This window comes from Phyllosticta citribraziliensis (assembly GCF_038025025.1).
Source record: "Phyllosticta citribraziliensis strain CPC 17464 chromosome Unknown J3D65scaffold_8, whole genome shotgun sequence".
In the NCBI taxonomy this organism is placed as follows: domain Eukaryota; kingdom Fungi; phylum Ascomycota; class Dothideomycetes; order Botryosphaeriales; family Phyllostictaceae; genus Phyllosticta; species Phyllosticta citribraziliensis.
This window is the reverse complement of record NW_027117345.1, coordinates 351,985-370,519: the sequence shown is the minus strand read 5'-3', so window position 1 is coordinate 370,519 and position 18,535 is coordinate 351,985. Positions and strand designations below refer to the sequence as shown.

Sequence of the window (18,535 nt, the reverse complement as noted above, 5' to 3'; positions counted from 1 at the left end):
TGGTACCAGAAAGCTAACGAAACCCCACCCAGGCAACAAGCCACCACCATGAGAGTAGCTAAATGCAAGACACTAAGGTAGTGGCCGAATGACGTACGCACTACTGTCACTGCGCCTCTTCCTTCCTCCTTCTCCTGCCCTCGCTTACCTAACCTACCAACTACTCGTGCCCTCGCTTGCTCGCTCGCTCGCTCGCCCCCCGGCCACCAACATTTTCCCATGCCTCCCCTCTACCACAGCCGCGCACCTGCCTGCCTGCCTGCCTGCCCGCCCGCCTGCTCGTGCCATCCAGCCAGTGCGTGCGTGCGTACTCTGCCGTGCGACACCGACCAGAGTACTCGGGCCAGTTTATAGATGCGAGGACGAGAGAGCACGGAAACACGCAAAGACGAGAAGACGCGAACACACAAAGACGAGAGAGAAAGAATTAGACGACCAAAAAAGGTGCATGTGATACAATTGAGAAAAGCAGCCAGGCGGCCTAGTAAAGCCAATGCCAATGCCAATGCCAATACCATATATTCAAAGCCCATGACGATGCCCCAACGATAGATGGATGGATGGATGGATGCCCTACCAAGACTCACGGAAAATGCCATAACACCGGGGAGTTGACCATGTCCGTGTCCGTCTCCAAAAACCCAAGACCACAAAACCACAAGAGGAAGAAAGGCATTCGTCATCATAACAGAGGAAAACGAGAAAGAGAGAGAAAAGCGTAAGGTGTGCAAGAAAGGAAAAGTACAGGACCCAGAGCAAAATGCATGTGAGAGAGCAGTAGTAGTAGGTGGTGAGGTGGTAGTAGTATGCAATAGTAGTACTGGTAGTACTGGTGGAGGAGGAGGTGGATCATGTGATGGTGGTGGTGGCACTTGTTTTAAGAAGCAGGAAAGGGAAAGAGAAAGTTCATCATAAACAGAGTCAGCATTTTGCCCGCCCACCCAAAGTAGATAGGTAGGGCATGTGTGTGTGTGTGTGTGCGTGTGAGGCGTCGCCGACCCTGTGCACCCGCAGATCGATCGCTCCAGCGCCCCCAAAAGGGAGGGGCAAAGGAGAGAGCAGCTGCCTCGGGCACACACTCGAAAAGGGTAATAATCTAAAAATATGCAGAGAAAGGAAACGAACGAAAGAAAAAGAAAGGACATGAAATTCCGACGACGCGCTAGTCAGCCCTATGACAGGCTGTACTGGACAATGTTTGCGCAAAAGTTGTTGCGGTTGTCCTTGTCCAGCACGACGCCGCTGCCCTCGACCGAAATCATGTTGACGGCCGCCTTGGTGCTGATGGTCGACAAGATGATGTTGGAGTTGGTGCCCTCGAGCGAGATCATGTTGGTCTGGCAGCTCTGCGTCGCCAGGCACTCCTGGCTGTAGTTTTCGAAGAAGCTGTACAGCCCGCCGCCGTACACCATGACGTCGCTCGAGTCGACGATGCGCAGGCCCCACGCCTTGTTGGCCAGCTTGTCGCCCGAGAAGTCCGGGTCCGTCCACGCTTCCTGCGAGGTGAAGGGCACCGTGGCGTCCGGGTTGGACTGGAAGTAGGGCGTCTCGGTCTGGATCAAGCCCATGAAGACGTTCGAGGCGTTGACGAGCTGGTAGTTGTAGAGGACATTGTGCTCGGAAGAGGTTCCGTACAACCAGGCGCCCTTGGTGGACTCGATGAGGACACCGCGGCCGTTGTAAATGTCAATCTGGTTGTGGTCGGAGAGGTCGAGCTCGTGGTCGGCAACCCAGAACCACGAGTTTTCGACGTACGGCGACGACTCTGCGGTTGCGTGGAACAGCATAAAGGCGCCAACGCAATTCTCGCTGGCGCTGTGTGTAGCGTTGGGGTTCTTGGAGCAAGTGTCAGACTGGAGCTTGGTGCCAGCGGAACCGCCGATGCGGAAGTGCACGTCCCAGATTCCGCTCGCGCCCTTTGTTTGCGAAGCAACGTTCCACTGCATGAGGATTGCGCCAGGGGCAGGGCCCAAGGTCTCGAAGATGATGTCGCTGATTTCAACGAGACCGTTGTCACCAGCCTCACCGATTTGGAAGACGGGCTTGGGGTTGTTTTGGTCCGAGAAACCCTTGGCCATGATCAGCGGCCAGATTTCGCCCGTGATGCGGATCGTCTTGGTGCCGGGCACCTTGATGGTGTCGGTGACGACGTAGGCGCCGTGGTCAAAGTAGAGGATCTGGTCGGCCGTAAGCGAGTCGAGGGCAGCCTGGATGGCGGCAGTGTCGTCGGTGGAGCCGTCGCCCTTTGCACCCTTGGACTTGATGCTGACGAAGGAGCTAACGGGGGTACCCTCGTACTGCGGCTTCTCCTTGGCATGAACGTAACCATAGCTGTTGAGCAGCTCGGCGGGCTTCGAAACAGTCACGGGCCCCTGCACAACGGTGCCCTTGCTTCCAGTGTACGAACGACCCTGGGCCCAAGTTTGGATGCGCGAACCGCCGGCCAAGACGGTTTGACCCTGGGAAACAACGCCAGTCTTGGAGCCAGTAAAGTCAACATTGTCGAGCCACAGAGAGCCGCCGGTCACGGGGACGTTGTTGCCAGACTTGCTGAACGAAGCATTGACGCCAAGGGTCGCCGAGATGACGCTGTCGAGGACGAGCACCGAGCCGACGGTCTGGTTGGAGGGGCTGTTGGCCATGTCGATGCCAACGCCGCAGTTGTTGATGTTGACGCCCTTGAAGGTCCAGCCCCAATTCCAGTTCATGAAAATGGCCGTGTTGCAGTCGTTGAAGGTCAGGTTGCGCGTGGTAAATTGTTGGCTGCCGAGGAATGCGCCAATATTTCCGCCGTTGAAGGTAAGGTCGACCATGAAGCCACCAGAGCCATTGTCCATGAAGATGCCCTGTTGCTTGTTGGCAGTGCCGCCCTTGACCATTTCGAAGCGAATGTTTTGCAAGCTGGTGGCCTGGGCAACCTGCCAGTGGATACCGGCACCCGAGGACGAGGGCATGGCAGTGAGGTCAATGACGAGGTTGCGAATCTGGCGGAAGAAGTTGTTCTGGTTGGTAAACCAGTTGGCGCCATTGTCTTCGTAAGGGTCAGCGTCGATGACGGCCATGCCGGTGAAGCCAGCGGCAGCCTTGAGGGTGGGCAGGTTGGTAGCATCGCCAATGATCTGGGTGTAGTAGTACTGGATGATGGGCTTGCTGACGACGTAGGTTCTGTTTGGGAAGGTCAGAAAAATGTACACGCAAGCTGGAATGGCACTCACCCTGCAGGGAAGTAGATGATGGCGGGCTTCACGGTGGTCGAGTCGCAGCCCTTGCCGCAGCGGTCACCAGAGCTGATGGCCTGGTTGATGGCGGCGGTGTCGTCGGTGGAGCCATCGCCCTTTGCGCCAAAGTCCTTGACGTTGCGGAAAATGGTGTAGTCGGCAGAGGCTCCGTAGGCAACGGCGCCCTGACGCTGGATGTTGGCGAGCCAGTAGGAGGAGGACGAGGCGGCCGCAGTGGCGGAGGCGGCGACACCAAGCGAGACGGAGGCGCCCAGGGCCGAAAGACCAACGTTGAGCTGGGGGTCAGCGACGGGGGCAGGAACCGCAGCGGCTGGCAGAGAGAGGAGGTGGAGGGCCAGAGTGATGGCCAGGGAGCCGAGGGAGATCATGATGAAGGTCCTGCTTCTGTGGAGAGTTGAGTTGAGAGAAGAGGGTGGTAAGGACTGTTTTGTATCGGCAAATCAGTGGCCCGCACTGTCAGGGTGGACCGTAGAGAGGGACGGTCGCAAAGAGGCTGGAGTAGAATGTGGAAAGGAGATTCGAAGGAAAGTTGACGAGTTGGAGAGTGGGAGGAATGCAGACGCGTGCTGGAGGAGGTTGGCAGGCCAGCAGCAGCAGCAGCAGCGGGAGGAAGCTTTATTCTGGCGTCGGCTGTGACAATGGACAATGAGGGACAATGCAACCAGTCGGCGGATGCAGGAAGGGTACCGTAGAGTGTGCCGAGCCGCGAGCTGAAGGAAGTGTAATGTAGGTAGGTATAGCGGACACAAAGGAAAGAAGGCGCGGTGACTAGCACTCGGGGGGGATAAAGAAAGAGGGCGAGAGGGAGGGAGAGAGGGAGCGTCAGGTGGGAATTGGGATTGGGGTGATGCGCGGCGGGGGTGATATTTTTTATAGCGGACAGAGACTATTGAAGATCCAGCAGAAACATGAAACAGGCATTTGCCCACTGCACTCACCACAGCTGGCCCTGGAAGTGGACCTGGACCTGGCCGTGGACCTGGCCCTGATTCTGATTCTGATTCGGCTTTGTCGACCGTTGGCGCCGCCGTCGTTCTAGCCGCCGCGACGGCGCCATTTATACCGTGGATAGCTTCTTCAATATTATTCCTACCACACATGACGGCCATGCTCGTGGCCGGCGCCGGCTTCGTCATGGTCATGGCAAGAGGGAGGGCCAGCTGAGCAGAGCAGCTAGCCAGCCAGGAGCAAGGAGCAAGGAGCAGGTGGAGGAATGGAGGCCGTTTGGCTGCGCTACCACACTGCGCTACTGGGCTTCTCTTCGTGCGCACCACCATGAAACATTCCAGCTCTGGGCGAGGGAGAATTGGCCGTCGGTGATGTGCAGTCGGCGGGATGTCGATGTGCAGAAGTCGACGTAAGCCAGCGACCCGAAACTGGAGGTACCGCTTTGGGCCAAGAGCCGTCTCAGGAACCCGCGGCGCCGGCCTACCATAGGCTGCCCGCCGACGCCGACTGAGCGCGCGCCTATACACAGACCCTACGCTACGCTGCGCTACGGGGCCTGGGGATCCACCGCCATTGGAACCCAGCCTCTCGTTGTCGCGAGATGGGTTGTTGTTGATCCTGTTGTCTGTTGTCAGGGGATCCCCCCCCGGCCCGCTCGCTCGGCGCGTCAAGCCGCAAGGTGCGGCCCGTGGCCAGAATTCAAATTTGCCTCTCTGACCCGTCATGCACGACCAGCGAACGACGTCCGTCTGGTCTGCAGCGAGAAGAGCAGCACAACGAGAGGCGACAGAACGAGTGGCGCCGCCAGCCGCATCTCGACCTGCCATGTCGGGCTGTGAGGTCAAGCTGCCGCCGCTAGCTACATGGTTGGAGTACAGTCGCAGCCTAGCAACCGTTGCAGGCTGATTCGCCGTTTGTTTACTTGGGTTCCGCTTGAGCTCTGCTCCCTTCCCTGTATATCACGAGCTGCAGTCAAGATGCATGCCCGGTGCCTGCTAAGCGCAAAACGCATGATGCGGTCACAGGGGACCAGCGGAGGGCAGCTCCCAGAAACATCCAGACGTCTGCACCTTCCCAATCCGGCCGCTCCCCACCACGCCCTCAAGCCACTCTACGCCGCGTCGCACAGCCGCACTTGAATTCTACGAAACGACTGTGTGGTGTGGTTGGTCGACGACGCGGCGTCTGGTGTTTTCTTTCTTTGCTCTGCTCTGCCCAGCTCAACGCCCAGCTGCATTATGCAGCCTCAGCCCTCGTGCTCTCCCACACCCACACCCACACCCACCTTGACTGATCTGATCCCCCGCTTCCCCACAACCTGGCCAGGTTGCACCTGCTTCCAGAACCGGGGTCGCCAAGCTCATCATGCCTCAAATTCAACACCGTGACTGATTGCTGCTGTTTAGCCTTGTCCGCTTCACCAGTAGTTCGCGCCGCCTTGGCCGTCGCCATTCTGCTTTCGGCCATGCTCGTCCGTCTCACGTTGTATCCCGTCGATGCTGCCACCCTCGGCCACCGTCTGCCCACGCCTTTGCACCTCTTGAATGACCTGTCCCAACCGTTGGATGCCCTGCTCCACCATGTCTTCGGGTTCCCACGCAAAGCAAACGCGCACGTCACGAGGAAAGTTGATTCGTGCCGAGTCACCCGGCACTTCAAACATCTGGCCCTCTGCGACAATCAGGTTCTGCTCCTCCCGCGCAATCCGTGCCACCTCGACGCCCGTGAGCGGTGCCGGCAGAGACAGCCACACAAAGTACCCACCGGCGACCTCTCTACCCGGTCGAGCAAACGTCACTCCCACCGGTACAAGGTGCCTCTCAATGGCAGACACCATGGTGCGATATCTTGCGGCTAGAGCCGGCTGCAATGTACCGTAGACGTGCTGCTGGAGCTCACCCCATTCCAAAAGCAGCGACACGTAGGTCGACGTGAGCTGCGATGGCGCTCCGCCAGACCGCGTAGTGCCAGCCTGCGAAACGCCGTGCGCCAGCTTCGGGGTCCCTTCGAGCCACCCGGTGCGCAGACCCGGCCCGCAAATCTTGCTGAATGAGCCATTGCTAGCTACATTGCCAAATCCGTCGCGTCCAGGCCCCTCGGCCCCGCCGTCGAGGAATCGATCAATGTCCACGATCCGGGGCAGGCTACACCGCCTCGGGTCCGGATGACCACGGCCTTCTGCGCTGGCAGCTGGCCACTGGAGGAAGTCATAGACGTCGTCACAAATGACGAGACAGTCAAAGTCCCGTGCCAGGCGCACAAGCTGCTGACGCCGCTCCAGCGACATGGACACACTGCTCGGGTTCGAGTGGTTTGGCACGACGTAGATTACATGGCGGTAGAATTTGGACCACGGCCTTTTGGGTTTCAGCATCTGGCGGAGCCCAATGGCGTCAACAATTTGTGTTTTAAATGATGCTTGGCGACGCAGAGGTCACGGTAGCCAAAGGTGAGGTAGGTGGCGTCCTACCGGCGGGAGCTCACGGTCCCCTCGATGCTCTTGGTCGTCGTCGTCCGTCTTTTCAATCTCGCGGCGCAAAAAGTCGACGTCCATGCCCGCGTCGTCCTCGGGAACGGACCGCAGCTTTGCGTGGAAGCCGGCGTCGTCAAAGATGCGAAACGCCAGCATGTAGGCCGGCGAGCTGATCCAGATGGCCCGGGTGTAAATTGGATCGGTGAAGACCTGGAGAAGACATCCCAGGTTCTGAGAGGCTCCACCAGAAATGCAGATCCGGTCGTCTCGGACGGGTTGCTGCGGACGGTAAAAGTCAGTCAGCCAGGCCGCGACGGACTTGCGAAGACTCGGATGGCCTGGATCCGGGCCATACAGCAGGCCGGGGTGGGCAATAGAGGGCGTCGTAAGAGCAGTGTCGGCGGCCCGCTTGAGAAGGCTGGCCGGCAACAGCGAGGTGCTGGGCCAGCCACGCAAGAGGTTGATGAGAGGCTTGGACGACGACGACGACGACGACGGCGGCGACGACATGTCTCCGAGAGTTGCAGGTGCAATAGTGCGGTGAGGTGGAATGTTTTGCGAGAGTGGTGGGCTTGTGCTACGCCGCCGGATTGCGCAGCACTGAGGTGGGCTCCTCCACTGTGTCGTCAGCGCCGGGCGGACAAAAGAGGACGGCCATGTCTCGGTTGGTGCTCGCCACGCCACGGCAGGCCCCTGCCAGCCTGTCGCTCGATCCCCCGCCCGCAAGCAATGCAGCCGAGGAACAGCCTGCGGTTTGCAGAAAGGGGGGAACCGATCAAATAACAGTTGGCTTGCTCGGGTTCTTCGGAGCTGCGGCATGATGGCATGGTCTGATCTTGATCAGCGGTAGCGGTAGGAGAGTTTGGGGGCCCAGGGGCATTTTGTCACCGATGCAGGGCTGACGGGAGGGCTGAGGCTGGCTGGCTGGCTGGCAGTGGCACACGGGAACCTAAAAGGCAAAAGCGAAAAAGAAACAAGAATTAAAAAGAAAAAGGCTTGTGGGAGGCGGGAGGCTCCCGCGTTACTTTGCTGAGGTTAATGTCTGTCGGCGCCTCATGTCCACCACACCTCACCACTGCAGTGTCGATGTCGCCTTGGGGTCAGCAAGTGACGACCGAGTTGCACAATAGGCAAGGCTCGTGGCTCGGCTCGGCTGCGAGTTATCGATAAAGATGTATTTTTGGACTGGGACTGCAGGCCTCAGGGCAGCGCAGTCTTCCAGTTGCACCTCACGTCCCCTCTCTTTCTTTCGTTCGTTCGCTCTCCGTTCTCGCCGGCTCGCCAGTGCAGTGCAGACATGACTGACGCCTCGATCCCGCGCTCCTCCATGATGTCAGTCCCTGATCGGGCGATTGGTTTGATGATGACGGCGGAACCGAGAACCGCAGACGACCGTCAGGACAACATGAAGGGTCCGGTGGCAGCAGATCGCTATACGAGCGGGCTGGCGGGCGGCGATTCATGGCCCTGCTGCGCGAAACCAGCAGAGACCAATCGTCGCCCTCGCTGAAGCCTCGTCGTCTGCCTCCCGGACTACTAAGCCACCCCAGACGCCTCAACTGCTGCACCAAAGACGGACTGGCACTGCCGTGGACGGCCCTGAAGGACGCTCTGACAGGTCCCTTGAAATTTAATCTTGCCTTCACGTGTGGCCCTTTTTTTCTTCCTGACGTCTCGTCCCCTCTCACCCTCCTACAAGTCCCCGAAACACCCGCTCTCCCTCCGCCGTCGCCCTTTTGCGCCATCGCCCGCTCTTCCTCAACTCCCATCATCATCCTCCTCCTCCCTCCTGTCCTGGCCCGCAAATCGCTATTCCGGCTTGAATCCTCCTCCCTCTCTTCGCTCCTGCCATAGAGCCCCGATCCCTTGTCGCGGCGCACGGCAATCTCCATTGCCCACGACCCAAACCTAAACCATGGCCTCTGCCGCCAAGCGCCTCACCTCCCTATTCAGCTTTTCCTCGCTCAACCTGTCCGAGGAGCCGCCCAAGGAAGACTCCAAATCTCCCTCGACCGATGGCCCCCAGCCCCAAGCCAACCGCGGCCGACGACTGTCGCTGTCAAAAAGGCTGAGCAGATCGCAGAGCCGTGACCGCTCTGCTTCCGCACACCCTCGCGGCAGCGACCCCGACCAACCTCCTGTCCCGCCCATCCCCTCCAACATAAGCCGCAAGTCGACCGCCCTCTCCTCGCCCACGGACGATGGTGAAGACCTCCCCCTGCCGCCACCTGTCCGCGTCGACTCCTTTTCTCGCAGCTCCTCGCGCAACTCGTTAAGACCGGGCAGCCAAGCCTCCGCGGCCCGGCCCGAATCTTCGTTCCTCGACGTCCCAAGCGATGGCATGCTCGCCCCCGGCAGCCCCGGCAAGCTCAAACGCAGGAGTATATTTGGCAAGCCTAGCAGGAAGAGCCATGTAGAGGCTTCCGGGCCTCAGGCCTGGATTGTCGGACACGAGGGGAAGCCCGAGTACAACATTGCCGCTTTGCAAAACGGTGACAAGATTGCCGAGCTGTGGGACGACCTCGGTGACACGTACGTCTACCTCTTTCCGCGCACCTCCGGGAAAGGCGCCTCGTTCCGCGTCGAGTCCACCATTTACGCCTCGTCCACGGTCCTCACCCAGCTGGCGTACGGCGGCATCTACAGCAACCCCATAGCCGCCGCCCCGCCAAGGTCGCACTACGAGCCAGCCGACGAGAATGCAAGCGCAGGAGAGCCAAACATTTCTCCCATCTCGCCGGCAACCCCTCGCCCCTCGGAGCTGGACAGTGAGGAAATGAGCTCCAAGGCTTCGAGGGAGCTCATGAGCGACTCTCTTGAGCTGCCTCATGAGCACACTGAAATCGCCCTGTACCTGCCGCTCAAGTTGAGCACCGATGGAGCTGTCCCCACTGCCACGGGCATTCCAATGCCGTGTACTCCAGAGGATATTGACACCCTTGTGGCCACTCGTAACATGTTTGCCTTTTTGGTTGGCCAGTCTCTTGTTGCCACGCCCAAGCGCCAGACCATTTTCAACATTTTTATGCAAGTATCCGAAATTCTCAAGTACTACGAATTCTCCAACTTGGACGGCTCGACCTTTGGTGAGATTGCCGCCTCTAGCTTTGACAGCTACGTGGACGAGCTGCACCTGGCCGACGTCAGGACGAGCATTGAAAAGACCATCGAGGGCGTCGTCCTCGGCGAACGGATGCGTTCGGTCATGCTCTACAACGAGGCCTTTGTCCACGCCGTTGGCAAGTACGAGCAGATCAAGACGTTTAGATCACCCAAATTTGAGCTCATTAGCAAAAACACCCGCGACCGCATGGAGAGGGCCTCTATGGACCTTGAGATTCGGCAAAGAAACTTTACGACACGTTTGATTGAATTCGAGTTTCCCGGCGTCTTCTCAGGAATCATGAACAGCAAGACTTCGGAAGAGCGCAAGACCATTCGGTTTGAAGCATGGAAGGCGTCCTTTATGGCTATTCGCAAGCATATTATCAACTACTACAAGACCAAGTACGGCTCATGGCCTCCCAAAGCAAACAACAAGAAGAACACGCTTTCAACCGACGGGTTGAACCGGATCGTCCTGCAAGAAATGTACCAGGACTTTTCGGGCCTCTACGACCTTCTCGTCGACAGAGAAAGCCTAACGACACGTACTTTTGACGCCGATAACGAAGACGAAGAGGTCCAAGCTGGCACTGATCCCGTTCACCGGGCTCTGCGCAAGGTACTTAGCGAGTATGATCGCAGTGTCCCGCCGTTTCAGCCCCCCATTCCGTTTGACTGCTGCATCCTCCCCGACCTCTCCCTCACCCGCACCGACTACGGTAAGGATGAGAAGAAGGACGTCAAGGCGCGCAAAAAGGCTCTCAAGGACGACGAGATTTCGCTCCTCCTCAAAAAATCGCACAACGAGGACGCCGAAGCGTCCAACCCCTTTTTGGACTTTTTCCGCCAGACAGAAAAGACTGCGGCGCATCGCAAGAACGTTGAAGAGATTCGCGACCAGCGCGTCGGCCACTGGCTCTTCATGTACGCCGTCATGCAGTCGATGCCCATGCTGGTCGTCGATGCCCCTGGCATCCAGTGGACCGCCGGTGTCGAGTACTTCCTCTGCGAGCCTCCTCGCTCGGGCGTGCCGTGGGCTTGGGACGTCAAGAACCAGCAGCGGCACTGGTACAGCACGGCAGGCGGCTCGGGCGTCGTCTCCCTGCCCTCGGACCTGGTCGAGCACGGCGTCGAGGGCGTGTACCGCCGCAGCCACTGCTGGGAGATGGCGGCCAAGTGGAGCGCCGACCAGGACATGCAGCAGCAGCCCGCCGCGCCGCAAGAAGCCGACGACACGTTCGCAGACCTGGCGCCGCCGCCCGCCATCCCCGGCGCCGTGCCCCGGCCCCGCTCGGTGGCCAGCAGCCGCCGCAGCGAGGTGCGGCAGAGCGTCATGATCGGCCTCGAGGCGCTGCCGCTGCCGCAGGGCGTGTCGCCGACGGGCGAGATGCCCCGGCCGACCAGCGTCCACAACAACGACCCGACCAAGACGTTTGATGCCATTCTCGCGTCGCAGCCGGCCAAGAGCAAGAAGAGGGGCAAGTCGAAGCTCGCGTCGTAGACTACTATTCGCAGTTTCCTGTTCGTTTTTGGATGTCGTCTTGGTTCTTTGGATCCTACATATCTTGTATATTCCATGGTATAGCATGTGCGAGGCTTCTTTTTTCGCGTCGCGGACGGTACAGCGTCTAGCCTCCTCCCTCTTTTTCTTTTGGTTCTCTGTCTGTCTCACACCACAAAAAATTCACCGAATGGCTCGTTCGCACAGTTCAGTACAGTACGGGACGGTACAGTTTTACTTTGCAGTCATGGCACAGCAGCATTAAAAGTTTCCTTGGCACATTCATTCATTCATTAAACCTCTCCTTCCTCTCTCCCTTATCCCTTTTCCCTTTCCCTTTTCTTTCGTCGTCGTTTCTTCTGGGAAGGCTGGGTGCTGGATAGGTGGGCGGGCAGGTGCGCGCTATGCTAGGAATCAAACGGTAATGGTGCATCATGGCCTCGGCGTCTTCTTTTTGGGAGGGGTTTCGTTTGGGTTTGAGCATTTATTTGGACTGTTGTTGCAGCGATGGTGGTGGTGGCGGTGGTTGTCGCTGGGCAAATAATTTACGGATTTTCGTCGCGCTTGGCTTGCTGCTTGCCTGCTTGTTGCTTGGCTTTGTTGTCGTGTTGCAGGAGAGGGCGTAGGAGGGTGTAAGAAGGTGGTTGTACGTAAATGTACATGTGCTGAGGTACATTGGTCACTTGTAAATCTGTGTAAATCTGTACAGCACATATAAAAAAGTACGTTTTAGCGGTCTAGTAGATACGGCTATGCCACACTTGTCTTTTATCTTTCTGTATCTGTACGAATATGTGTACCTTGGGTATGTACTACAACTGTACATAGCTAGCTATAGAGTATAGACGCGAGAAAGTAAGCGAGCGTTCGAGCGCAGCAGCCCCCTTAACTTACTTACCCCTCCGTACCCGTCTGAATCCTCCTCATCTAAATATAGATCTAGCTCACACTCCACGCGGCAGCCTGTCTGTCCGTCCGTCCGTCTCCTATTTTCCTGCGCGGAGGACGAAACGAGAGGGAGCGTCGTACAACGGAAATGCGGTACTTTGCGGCTGTACGCATATTTGCATACACGCAGGTAGGTGGTCAGCGCGGTCGAGCGAGCAAATAAGTAAGCAAGCGAGCGAGAGGTTAGACGTGGTATAGTAAGGTGAGAAGCGGGCGTGGCTTAAGCGTGTCACGCATGCATGTCGTGCATGAGGCTGGAGGCTTGAGGCGAGGTGAGGTGCCTGGATGATGTGCGGGGGTTGCGGACCCTGAGCTACTAAGCTACCTGTGTACTAAGCCACATGTAGGAGTAGGTGGTCAAGGTGCAGGGGACGGATATGTGTGTGGTTGGCGTTTGGGGCGACCGACCACCACCTCTGACTTTATGTCGGCTCAACATCTGGCGCGACTTGCAACCTCGACGCGACGTGGTTCTCCCACCGTTGTAGTTGTTTTGCGACGGAAGAGAGTGGCGCATTGACCACATTTCTCTCTGCCACCTCGTCGGACCGGGCCCCGATGCTGTGCGGTGCTACCTACCTACCTGTACTTCACCGTCGGTCAGGTCCTCCACAACTTCGGCACCACCTCACCTTCCGACCGACCGCGGGCAAGAGAGCGAGGCTTGCGTTTGCGTTCCCCTCAATCGCGCGCGCGCATCACGACCCGACGCCACAGTGGTAGAGAAGCAACACGCGCTCGTCCCTCGTTCGTGGACCCTGCTCGCGTCTCCTCCGGCCCATTGAAGTCGCACCACCGCTCGAAAAGTTCGGTCGGAAGCCGACACCAACAACAACAACGCCCACGACAAGACATTGAGGTGCTTGCGGCGCGCGCGCACACACACACGCCACATCCTACACACCGGCCACCGCAGACATGTCGGCGGCGCTTCCTGGCAGCCGCGACCTCCCCGTCTCCCAGTATGACCTGAGCACGTACTGGGGCCGCGTGCGGCACGCGGCCGACATTTCGGATCCAAGGTGAGGAACACAACACCGCTGCGCTACCTGCTGGCTGGACACACATACCCTGGGCGTGGAACGAGAGCGGGCAACGGCGGGCCGTGTGGTGAGTATCATCGCACTCTGGTTTCGTAGGGACGAAAATTATTACGAGCTTGTGGAAGAGGTCAAGGACGGACATGCTGGAGTGTGTCGCAGGAGATGTTTGCTGTCATTGAGGAGAAAAAGAGGCTGACGATGCGTCTTCGCTCTCTGTTGCAGGATGCTCTTCACGGGAAACAAAGGCCTCGAGCAGGCAAAGGAGCTCGTCTCGGCGTACAAGCAGGGCAAGGTGCAGGAAATGACGCCCGCCCTGTGGAAGGCAAAGAAGATCATCGACTCGACGCTGCACCCAGACACGGGCGAACCGGTCTTCCTGCCCTTCCGCATGTCCAGCTTCGTGCTGTCCAACTTGGTCGTCACGGCCGGCATGCTGCAGCCCGGCCTCGGGGTAAGATTTGAACTGCTTCCCGGTCTTGTTCGATGCTGGATGGGGATCCGTTGGCTGACTGGTGTTTGTGCGTGTGCAGACGGCGGGCACGCTCGGTTGGCAGATTGGTAACCAGTCGCTCAATGTGGCCATCAATAATGCCAATGCCAACAAGTCGACTCCGCTCTCGCTGGGCGCCATTGCTCAATCGTACTTTTTGGCCGTCAGCGCCTCTTGCAGCGTAGCGCTTGGACTCAACGCCGTGGTTCCCCGTCTCAAGAACATTTCGCCCGGCACGCGGACCATTCTTTCGCGTCTCGTTCCCTTTGCCGCTGTTGCAACGGCCGGTGCCCTCAACGTCTTCCTCATGCGTGGCGAGGAGATTCGCCGCGGAATCGACGTCTACCCCATGCTCAACGACGATGAAAAGGCGCAGCTGGAGAAGAAGGGCGACGACGCGTCCCCCCAGAGCATAGGCAAGAGCAAGACGGCGGCCAAGATTGCCGTCGGCGAGACGGCCCTCAGCCGCGTGTGCAACGCCACTCCGGTCATGGTGGTGCCGCCTCTGCTGCTGGTCGGACTGCAGCGCACAAAGTGGCTGCAGCAGCGGCCGCGCATGACCATTCCCGTCAACCTGGGCCTGATTCTCGGTACCTCGCTGTTTGCGCTGCCGCTGGCTTTGGGCGTGTTTCCTCAGAGGCAGGCCATCAGCGCCAAGAGCCTCGAGCCCGAGTTCTGGGAGAAGGGTGGTAAGGATGGAATGGTCGAGTTTAACCGGGGCATCTAAATGCTCTCTTGCAAGGGACGAAAATAGAGTTTGGGGGCATCCGATTTTTGCATGAGCTTTCGATTAGCGAAGACGACGGAATGACAGTCATCTGGGCGCATGTTAGAGTAGAGGTCAATCCAATCACAGGATGCTTTCTTTGGCTCATCTCGAAGGCTATCGAAGCTCTTTGACTCTTCGTCAAAGCTTCCGGCTGCGCGACGTGATTGGCCAGACGGCCTCACCGCCTGCCAAAAGGGGAGCTACCGTTGCGCAGGTTTCAAGACGACAAGTGGCCCTTGGCAGAAATGGTCCGCTGGCTGTGACGATAGAAACTTTACACTCCTTTCATTCTTCTCCCCTGCGTCAAGTGACAGCCCTTTCAATGCACGTTTCTGTCGTTTAACCATCCACGGCCAGTCCTTTTTTTGTTTCCTAACGACTCGCCACGACCCGCAGCAACCAAGGGTTCGCCTCGCCTGAGTGCGGCTCAAAGAGCTCCAGACAGCTCGCCCTCAGCACACACTAAAAACACCAAACATGGCACCACCGGGCCGCCGACGCGCGGGCACGCTGCCCCTCATGCTCGCCCTCTTCTACCTGCTCATCAGCACCGCATCCGCCGCCTCCGCGGTCCTCGGAATCGACCTGGGGACGTCGTTCCTCAAGGGCGCGCTGGTCAAGCCGGGCATTCCGCTTGAAATCGTCTTGTCCAAGGACTCGAAGCGCAAGGAGAGCGCGGCCGTGGCATTCAAGACACCGCGCCAGCCGTTCGACTCGACGGGCTCGGCGTTCCCGGAGCGGGAGTACGGCTCCAACGCGCTCGCCCTGCACGCCCGCTTCCCGGCCGACGTGTACCCCAACCTGAAGCCGCTGCTCGGGCAGCGCGTGTTCCAGGGCAGCGACCTCGTGGTCGACTACAAGATATGGCACCCGGCGCTGGACATGGTGGGCATGAAGGACCGCTGGTCGGTGGGCTTCCGCAGCCCGAGCTTCGACGAGCCGCAGAAGCCGTTCAGCGTCGAGGAGATGCTGGCCATGGAGCTGCAGCACCTGCGCGAGAACGCTGAGGACCTGGCCGGCAAGGGCTCGCGCATCACGGATGCCGTCATTACGGTGCCCGCTTGGTATTCGTCAACTGAGAGGCGCTCTGTCGAGGTGGCTGCTGAGCTGGCTGGCCTCAAGGTCCTCTCGCTCATCACCGATGGCCTCGCTGTTGGTCTCAACTATGCCACGAGCCGCACTTTCCCCAGCGTCAGTGAGGGCGCCAAGCCGGAGTACCACATGGTTTTTGACATGGGAGCGGGCTCGACCACGGCGACGGTCTTGCGGTTTCAGGGACGCACTGTCAAGGACGTGGGCCGGTTCAACAAGACAGTTCAAGAGGTTCAGGTCATGGGCACGGGATGGGATGAGAGCTTGGGCGGCGACGAGCTGACCCGCTTGATTGTCGACGACATAATCGACCAATTTGTGGTGGACCCGGCGGCCAGGAAGGCGGGCGTGACGGACTTTGTGGTCAAAAAGAATGGCAGGGCCATGGCCAAGATGTCGAAGGAGGCCGAAAAGATGCGTCAGGTTCTCAGCGCCAACCAGGCTACCAGCACCACCTTCGAGAGCTTGTACGACGACGTGGATTTCAAGTACAAGATTACTCGCCAGCAGTTTGAGGAAATGGCTGCCGCGTATTTCGACCGCGTCCAGAAACCCGTCAAGCAAGCGCTGGAAAACGCCAACCTGACCTTTGCGGACCTCGATTCCGTCATCCTCCATGGCGGTGTCGTGCGCACTCCTTTTGTCCAAAAGAGTCTCGAAACTGTGGCGGGCGACCCTGCCAAACTCCGCAGCAATGTGAACGCCGACGAGGCCGCTGTTTTTGGCGCCGCATTCAAGGGCGCCGGTCTGTCTCCGAGCTTCCGCGTCAAGGAGATTCGCGATATCGACGTGTCGAACCACGCCGTGCAACTGCTCTACTCCGTCAAAGGCAACGAGCGTCACCAGAGGCTCTTCACGCCGACTTCCAAGCTCGGCACGACCAAGGAGATGCCGTTCAAGTTCCAGGATGACTTTGCATTCGTCTTGTACCAGCAGATCGAACAAAACATGGAGCGAACCGGCTTCGATATCGGGACAGACAACTTGACGGAGACCGTGGCAGAACTGGTCGAAAAGGAGGGGTGCGTGAAGGAGGAGATTACCACCAAGTTTTCCATCAAATTGGACCCGGTAACCGGTCTCCCAAACATTCTCGGCGCCGAGGCCAGCTGCGAGGTGGACGAGAAGAAGAGCAGCGTCGTCGATGGCGTCAAGGACTTTTTTGGCTTTGGCTCCAAGGACGGCAAGCAGGAGCCTCTCAAGGAGGGCGAAGAAGAACAGAAGACGGAGAAGGTCACCCCTACTCCGGAGGCTTCTCCCTCTTCCACTCCCACTCCTCAGGCCGCCACGCCGTCCGATGATGCGTCGAAGAAGCCGGAAGAGGCAAAGGCCCCTAAGAAGAAGACTGTCAGCAGAAATGTTGCCATCAAGATCGAGCCTTCAGGCTTTGCTGATTTCACGGAGGATGACATGAAGTTTATGAAGGGCCGGTAAGTTGATGCTTGCTATTTTACAGTCGAGTTTCTGACAATTTTCCAGTCTTCGCGCTTTCGATGCGTCTGACCGCGCTCGTCTCGCTCGCGAAGCCGCCTTGAACGAGCTCGAGGCTTACACGTATCGGTCTCGCGACCTCCTCGAAGACGAAGGCTTCATCGGCGTGTCCACCAAGGACCAGCGCGCCGCCATCGAAACCAAGCTGCGCGAGCTCAGCGACTGGCTGTACGCCGAGGGCGTCGACGCCGACGAGAAGACGCTCAAGGCCAAGCACTCCGACCTCAAGGCCCTCATCAACCCCATCGTCTCGAGGAAGGACGAGGCAAAGCAGCGCCCCGAAGCCGTTGCCAAGCTCAAGGAACTCCTCGGCTCGTCCAAGGACGTCATGGAGATGATCAAGAGCTCGGTCGACAAGGTCGCTGCCGCTGAAAAGGCTGCTGCGGCCGCCTCCGCCTCGTCGTCGACTGCCACGCCGGCTGCTTCGCCCAGCAGTACGCCAGTAGGAAGCTACACGCCTGGCGCCACGCCGCCGGCCGCCAGCGCGCCCGCGGGCGACGCGCTCGACGACCTGGAAGAAGAGCTGCCCCCTCCTCCACCCGCCGACGACACGGCCGCCAAAAAGGCCGCCGCCGACTTCAGCAGCCCCTACACGGCCGAGGACCTCACGTTCCTCACGTCAAAATACGACACCATCACCAAGTGGCTCGAGAGCAAGCTCGCCGAGCAGGCCAAGCGCGCACCCACAGAGGACCCGGCGCTCTCGGCCAGAGAACTCGCACTCAGGCACAAGGAGCTCAGTGACGCTATTATGGAGATGGCGCAGCGGCAGTTGAAGGCTGGCGCGAAGAAGGGAGGGAGTGCTGGCGGGAAGAAGAGTGGAGGTGGCGCGAAGAAGAATAAGACGAGTGCGGCGAAGAGGAAGGAGGAGAAGAAGAGGAAGGCTGAGGAGAAGGCGGAGAAGGAGGAGGGTGAGGGGAAGAAGAGTGGGAATGGCAATGGGAATGGCAATGGGGGTGAGGCGCCTGAGCATGGCGAGCTGTGAGGTGTGAGTGGTCAGATGCAGCTTCGTCGCTGTTTGGTGCGCTAGACATGCAGGCAGATGAGAAGCAGGCAGAGGGTAGATTGGTAGCTGGTAGGTAAGTAGGTAGGTAGATGGAACCAAACCGAACTGAACCAATCATGGCCTTTTCCTTTTCAGCTATCCCGGGAAGGAAGGCAAATCGTTGTGCCGTTCCGAAGACGGTGAAGGCGTGATGCATGGGTAGGAGTTCCTCCAGTTTCCGCTTGAGGCGTCCATCGAATCAGTCCGATTCAATGTCAGATGTTGGCTGTTGTCACGGTGCTGGCTGTACTCTACTTGGCAACACAACCCCACCTCAGACTATGTGGTGAAGAGGACGGACTCGCTTGAATGCTCCCCATGCCGTGCCGTCTGCACCTGTCGAAGCGGAGGGATGAGGAGAGAGGACTGCCTGCGCACTGGCGCTGCCTAC

At 58.8% G+C, this 18,535-nt stretch overlaps 6 protein-coding genes across 6 annotated transcripts; 3 read left to right on the top strand and 3 right to left on the bottom strand.

The window, feature by feature from the left end:
- Positions 1-1,159: 1,159 nt before the first annotated feature.
- On the bottom strand, positions 1,160-4,046 carry J3D65DRAFT_425357 (glycoside hydrolase family 55 protein). Its single transcript, XM_066796139.1, has 2 exons — positions 3,216-4,046; positions 1,160-3,165 (listed from the first exon to the last, which is right to left on the bottom strand). The coding sequence occupies exons 1-2, from the start codon at positions 3,605-3,607 to the stop codon at positions 1,173-1,175; spliced, it is 2,385 nt and encodes a 794-aa protein (XP_066653559.1). The 5' UTR covers positions 3,608-4,046; the 3' UTR covers positions 1,160-1,172.
- On the bottom strand, positions 3,366-5,372 carry J3D65DRAFT_425762 (uncharacterized protein). The gene is made up of 3 exons (XM_066796141.1): positions 4,178-5,372; positions 3,646-3,949; positions 3,366-3,585 (listed from the first exon to the last, which is right to left on the bottom strand). Exons 1-2 carry the CDS (start codon positions 5,012-5,014, stop codon positions 3,680-3,682), a joined length of 1,107 nt encoding a protein of 368 aa, XP_066653558.1. The 5' UTR covers positions 5,015-5,372; the 3' UTR covers positions 3,366-3,585; positions 3,646-3,679.
- A 232-nt stretch (positions 5,373-5,604) lies between these two features.
- J3D65DRAFT_604283 (pyridoxal phosphate-dependent transferase) lies at positions 5,605-7,170 on the bottom strand (the record flags this gene model as incomplete). The annotated part of the gene is made up of 2 exons (XM_066798259.1): positions 5,605-6,605; positions 6,672-7,170. 2 exons carry the CDS (start codon positions 7,168-7,170, stop codon positions 5,605-5,607), a joined length of 1,500 nt encoding a protein of 499 aa, XP_066653557.1.
- A 1,831-nt stretch (positions 7,171-9,001) lies between these two features.
- J3D65DRAFT_555306 (uncharacterized protein) lies at positions 9,002-11,266 on the top strand (the record flags this gene model as incomplete). Its single annotated transcript, XM_066797222.1, has 1 exon — positions 9,002-11,266. One exon carries the CDS (start codon positions 9,002-9,004, stop codon positions 11,264-11,266), a length of 2,265 nt encoding a protein of 754 aa, XP_066653556.1.
- A 1,769-nt stretch (positions 11,267-13,035) lies between these two features.
- J3D65DRAFT_425438 (mitochondrial transporter fsf1) lies at positions 13,036-14,734 on the top strand. Its single transcript, XM_066796140.1, has 3 exons — positions 13,036-13,236; positions 13,480-13,708; positions 13,788-14,734. The coding sequence occupies exons 1-3, from the start codon at positions 13,133-13,135 to the stop codon at positions 14,472-14,474; spliced, it is 1,020 nt and encodes a 339-aa protein (XP_066653555.1). The 5' UTR covers positions 13,036-13,132; the 3' UTR covers positions 14,475-14,734.
- Positions 14,735-14,993: 259 nt separating this feature from the next.
- On the top strand, positions 14,994-18,084 carry J3D65DRAFT_555733 (putative Hsp70 family chaperone Lhs1/Orp150; the record flags this gene model as incomplete). The annotated part of the gene is made up of 2 exons (XM_066797239.1): positions 14,994-17,038; positions 17,088-18,084. 2 exons carry the CDS (start codon positions 14,994-14,996, stop codon positions 18,082-18,084), a joined length of 3,042 nt encoding a protein of 1,013 aa, XP_066653554.1.
- Positions 18,085-18,535: the final 451 nt, after the last annotated feature.

Excerpts from the sequence above, each read along its gene's own strand:
- J3D65DRAFT_425357 (XM_066796139.1), bottom strand. The coding sequence starts at position 3,607 with ATGATCTCCCTCGGCTCCCTGGCCATCACTCTGGCCCTCCACCTCCTC. Across the intron at positions 3,166-3,215 it reads ATCATCTACTTCCCTGCAGG|AACCTACGTCGTCAGCAAGC; the intron begins GTGAGTGCCATT and ends CTTCCCAAACAG.
- J3D65DRAFT_425762 (XM_066796141.1), bottom strand. The coding sequence starts at position 5,014 with ATGGCAGGTCGAGATGCGGCTGGCGGCGCCACTCGTTCTGTCGCCTCT. Across the intron at positions 3,950-4,177 it reads CACTTCCAGGGCCAGCTGTG|CTCGCGGCTCGGCACACTCT; the intron begins GTGAGTGCAGTG and ends CACTTCCTTCAG.
- J3D65DRAFT_425438 (XM_066796140.1), top strand. The coding sequence starts at position 13,133 with ATGTCGGCGGCGCTTCCTGGCAGCCGCGACCTCCCCGTCTCCCAGTAT. Across the intron at positions 13,237-13,479 it reads GCCGACATTTCGGATCCAAG|GATGCTCTTCACGGGAAACA; the intron begins GTGAGGAACACA and ends TCTCTGTTGCAG. Across the intron at positions 13,709-13,787 it reads TGCTGCAGCCCGGCCTCGGG|ACGGCGGGCACGCTCGGTTG; the intron begins GTAAGATTTGAA and ends GTGCGTGTGCAG.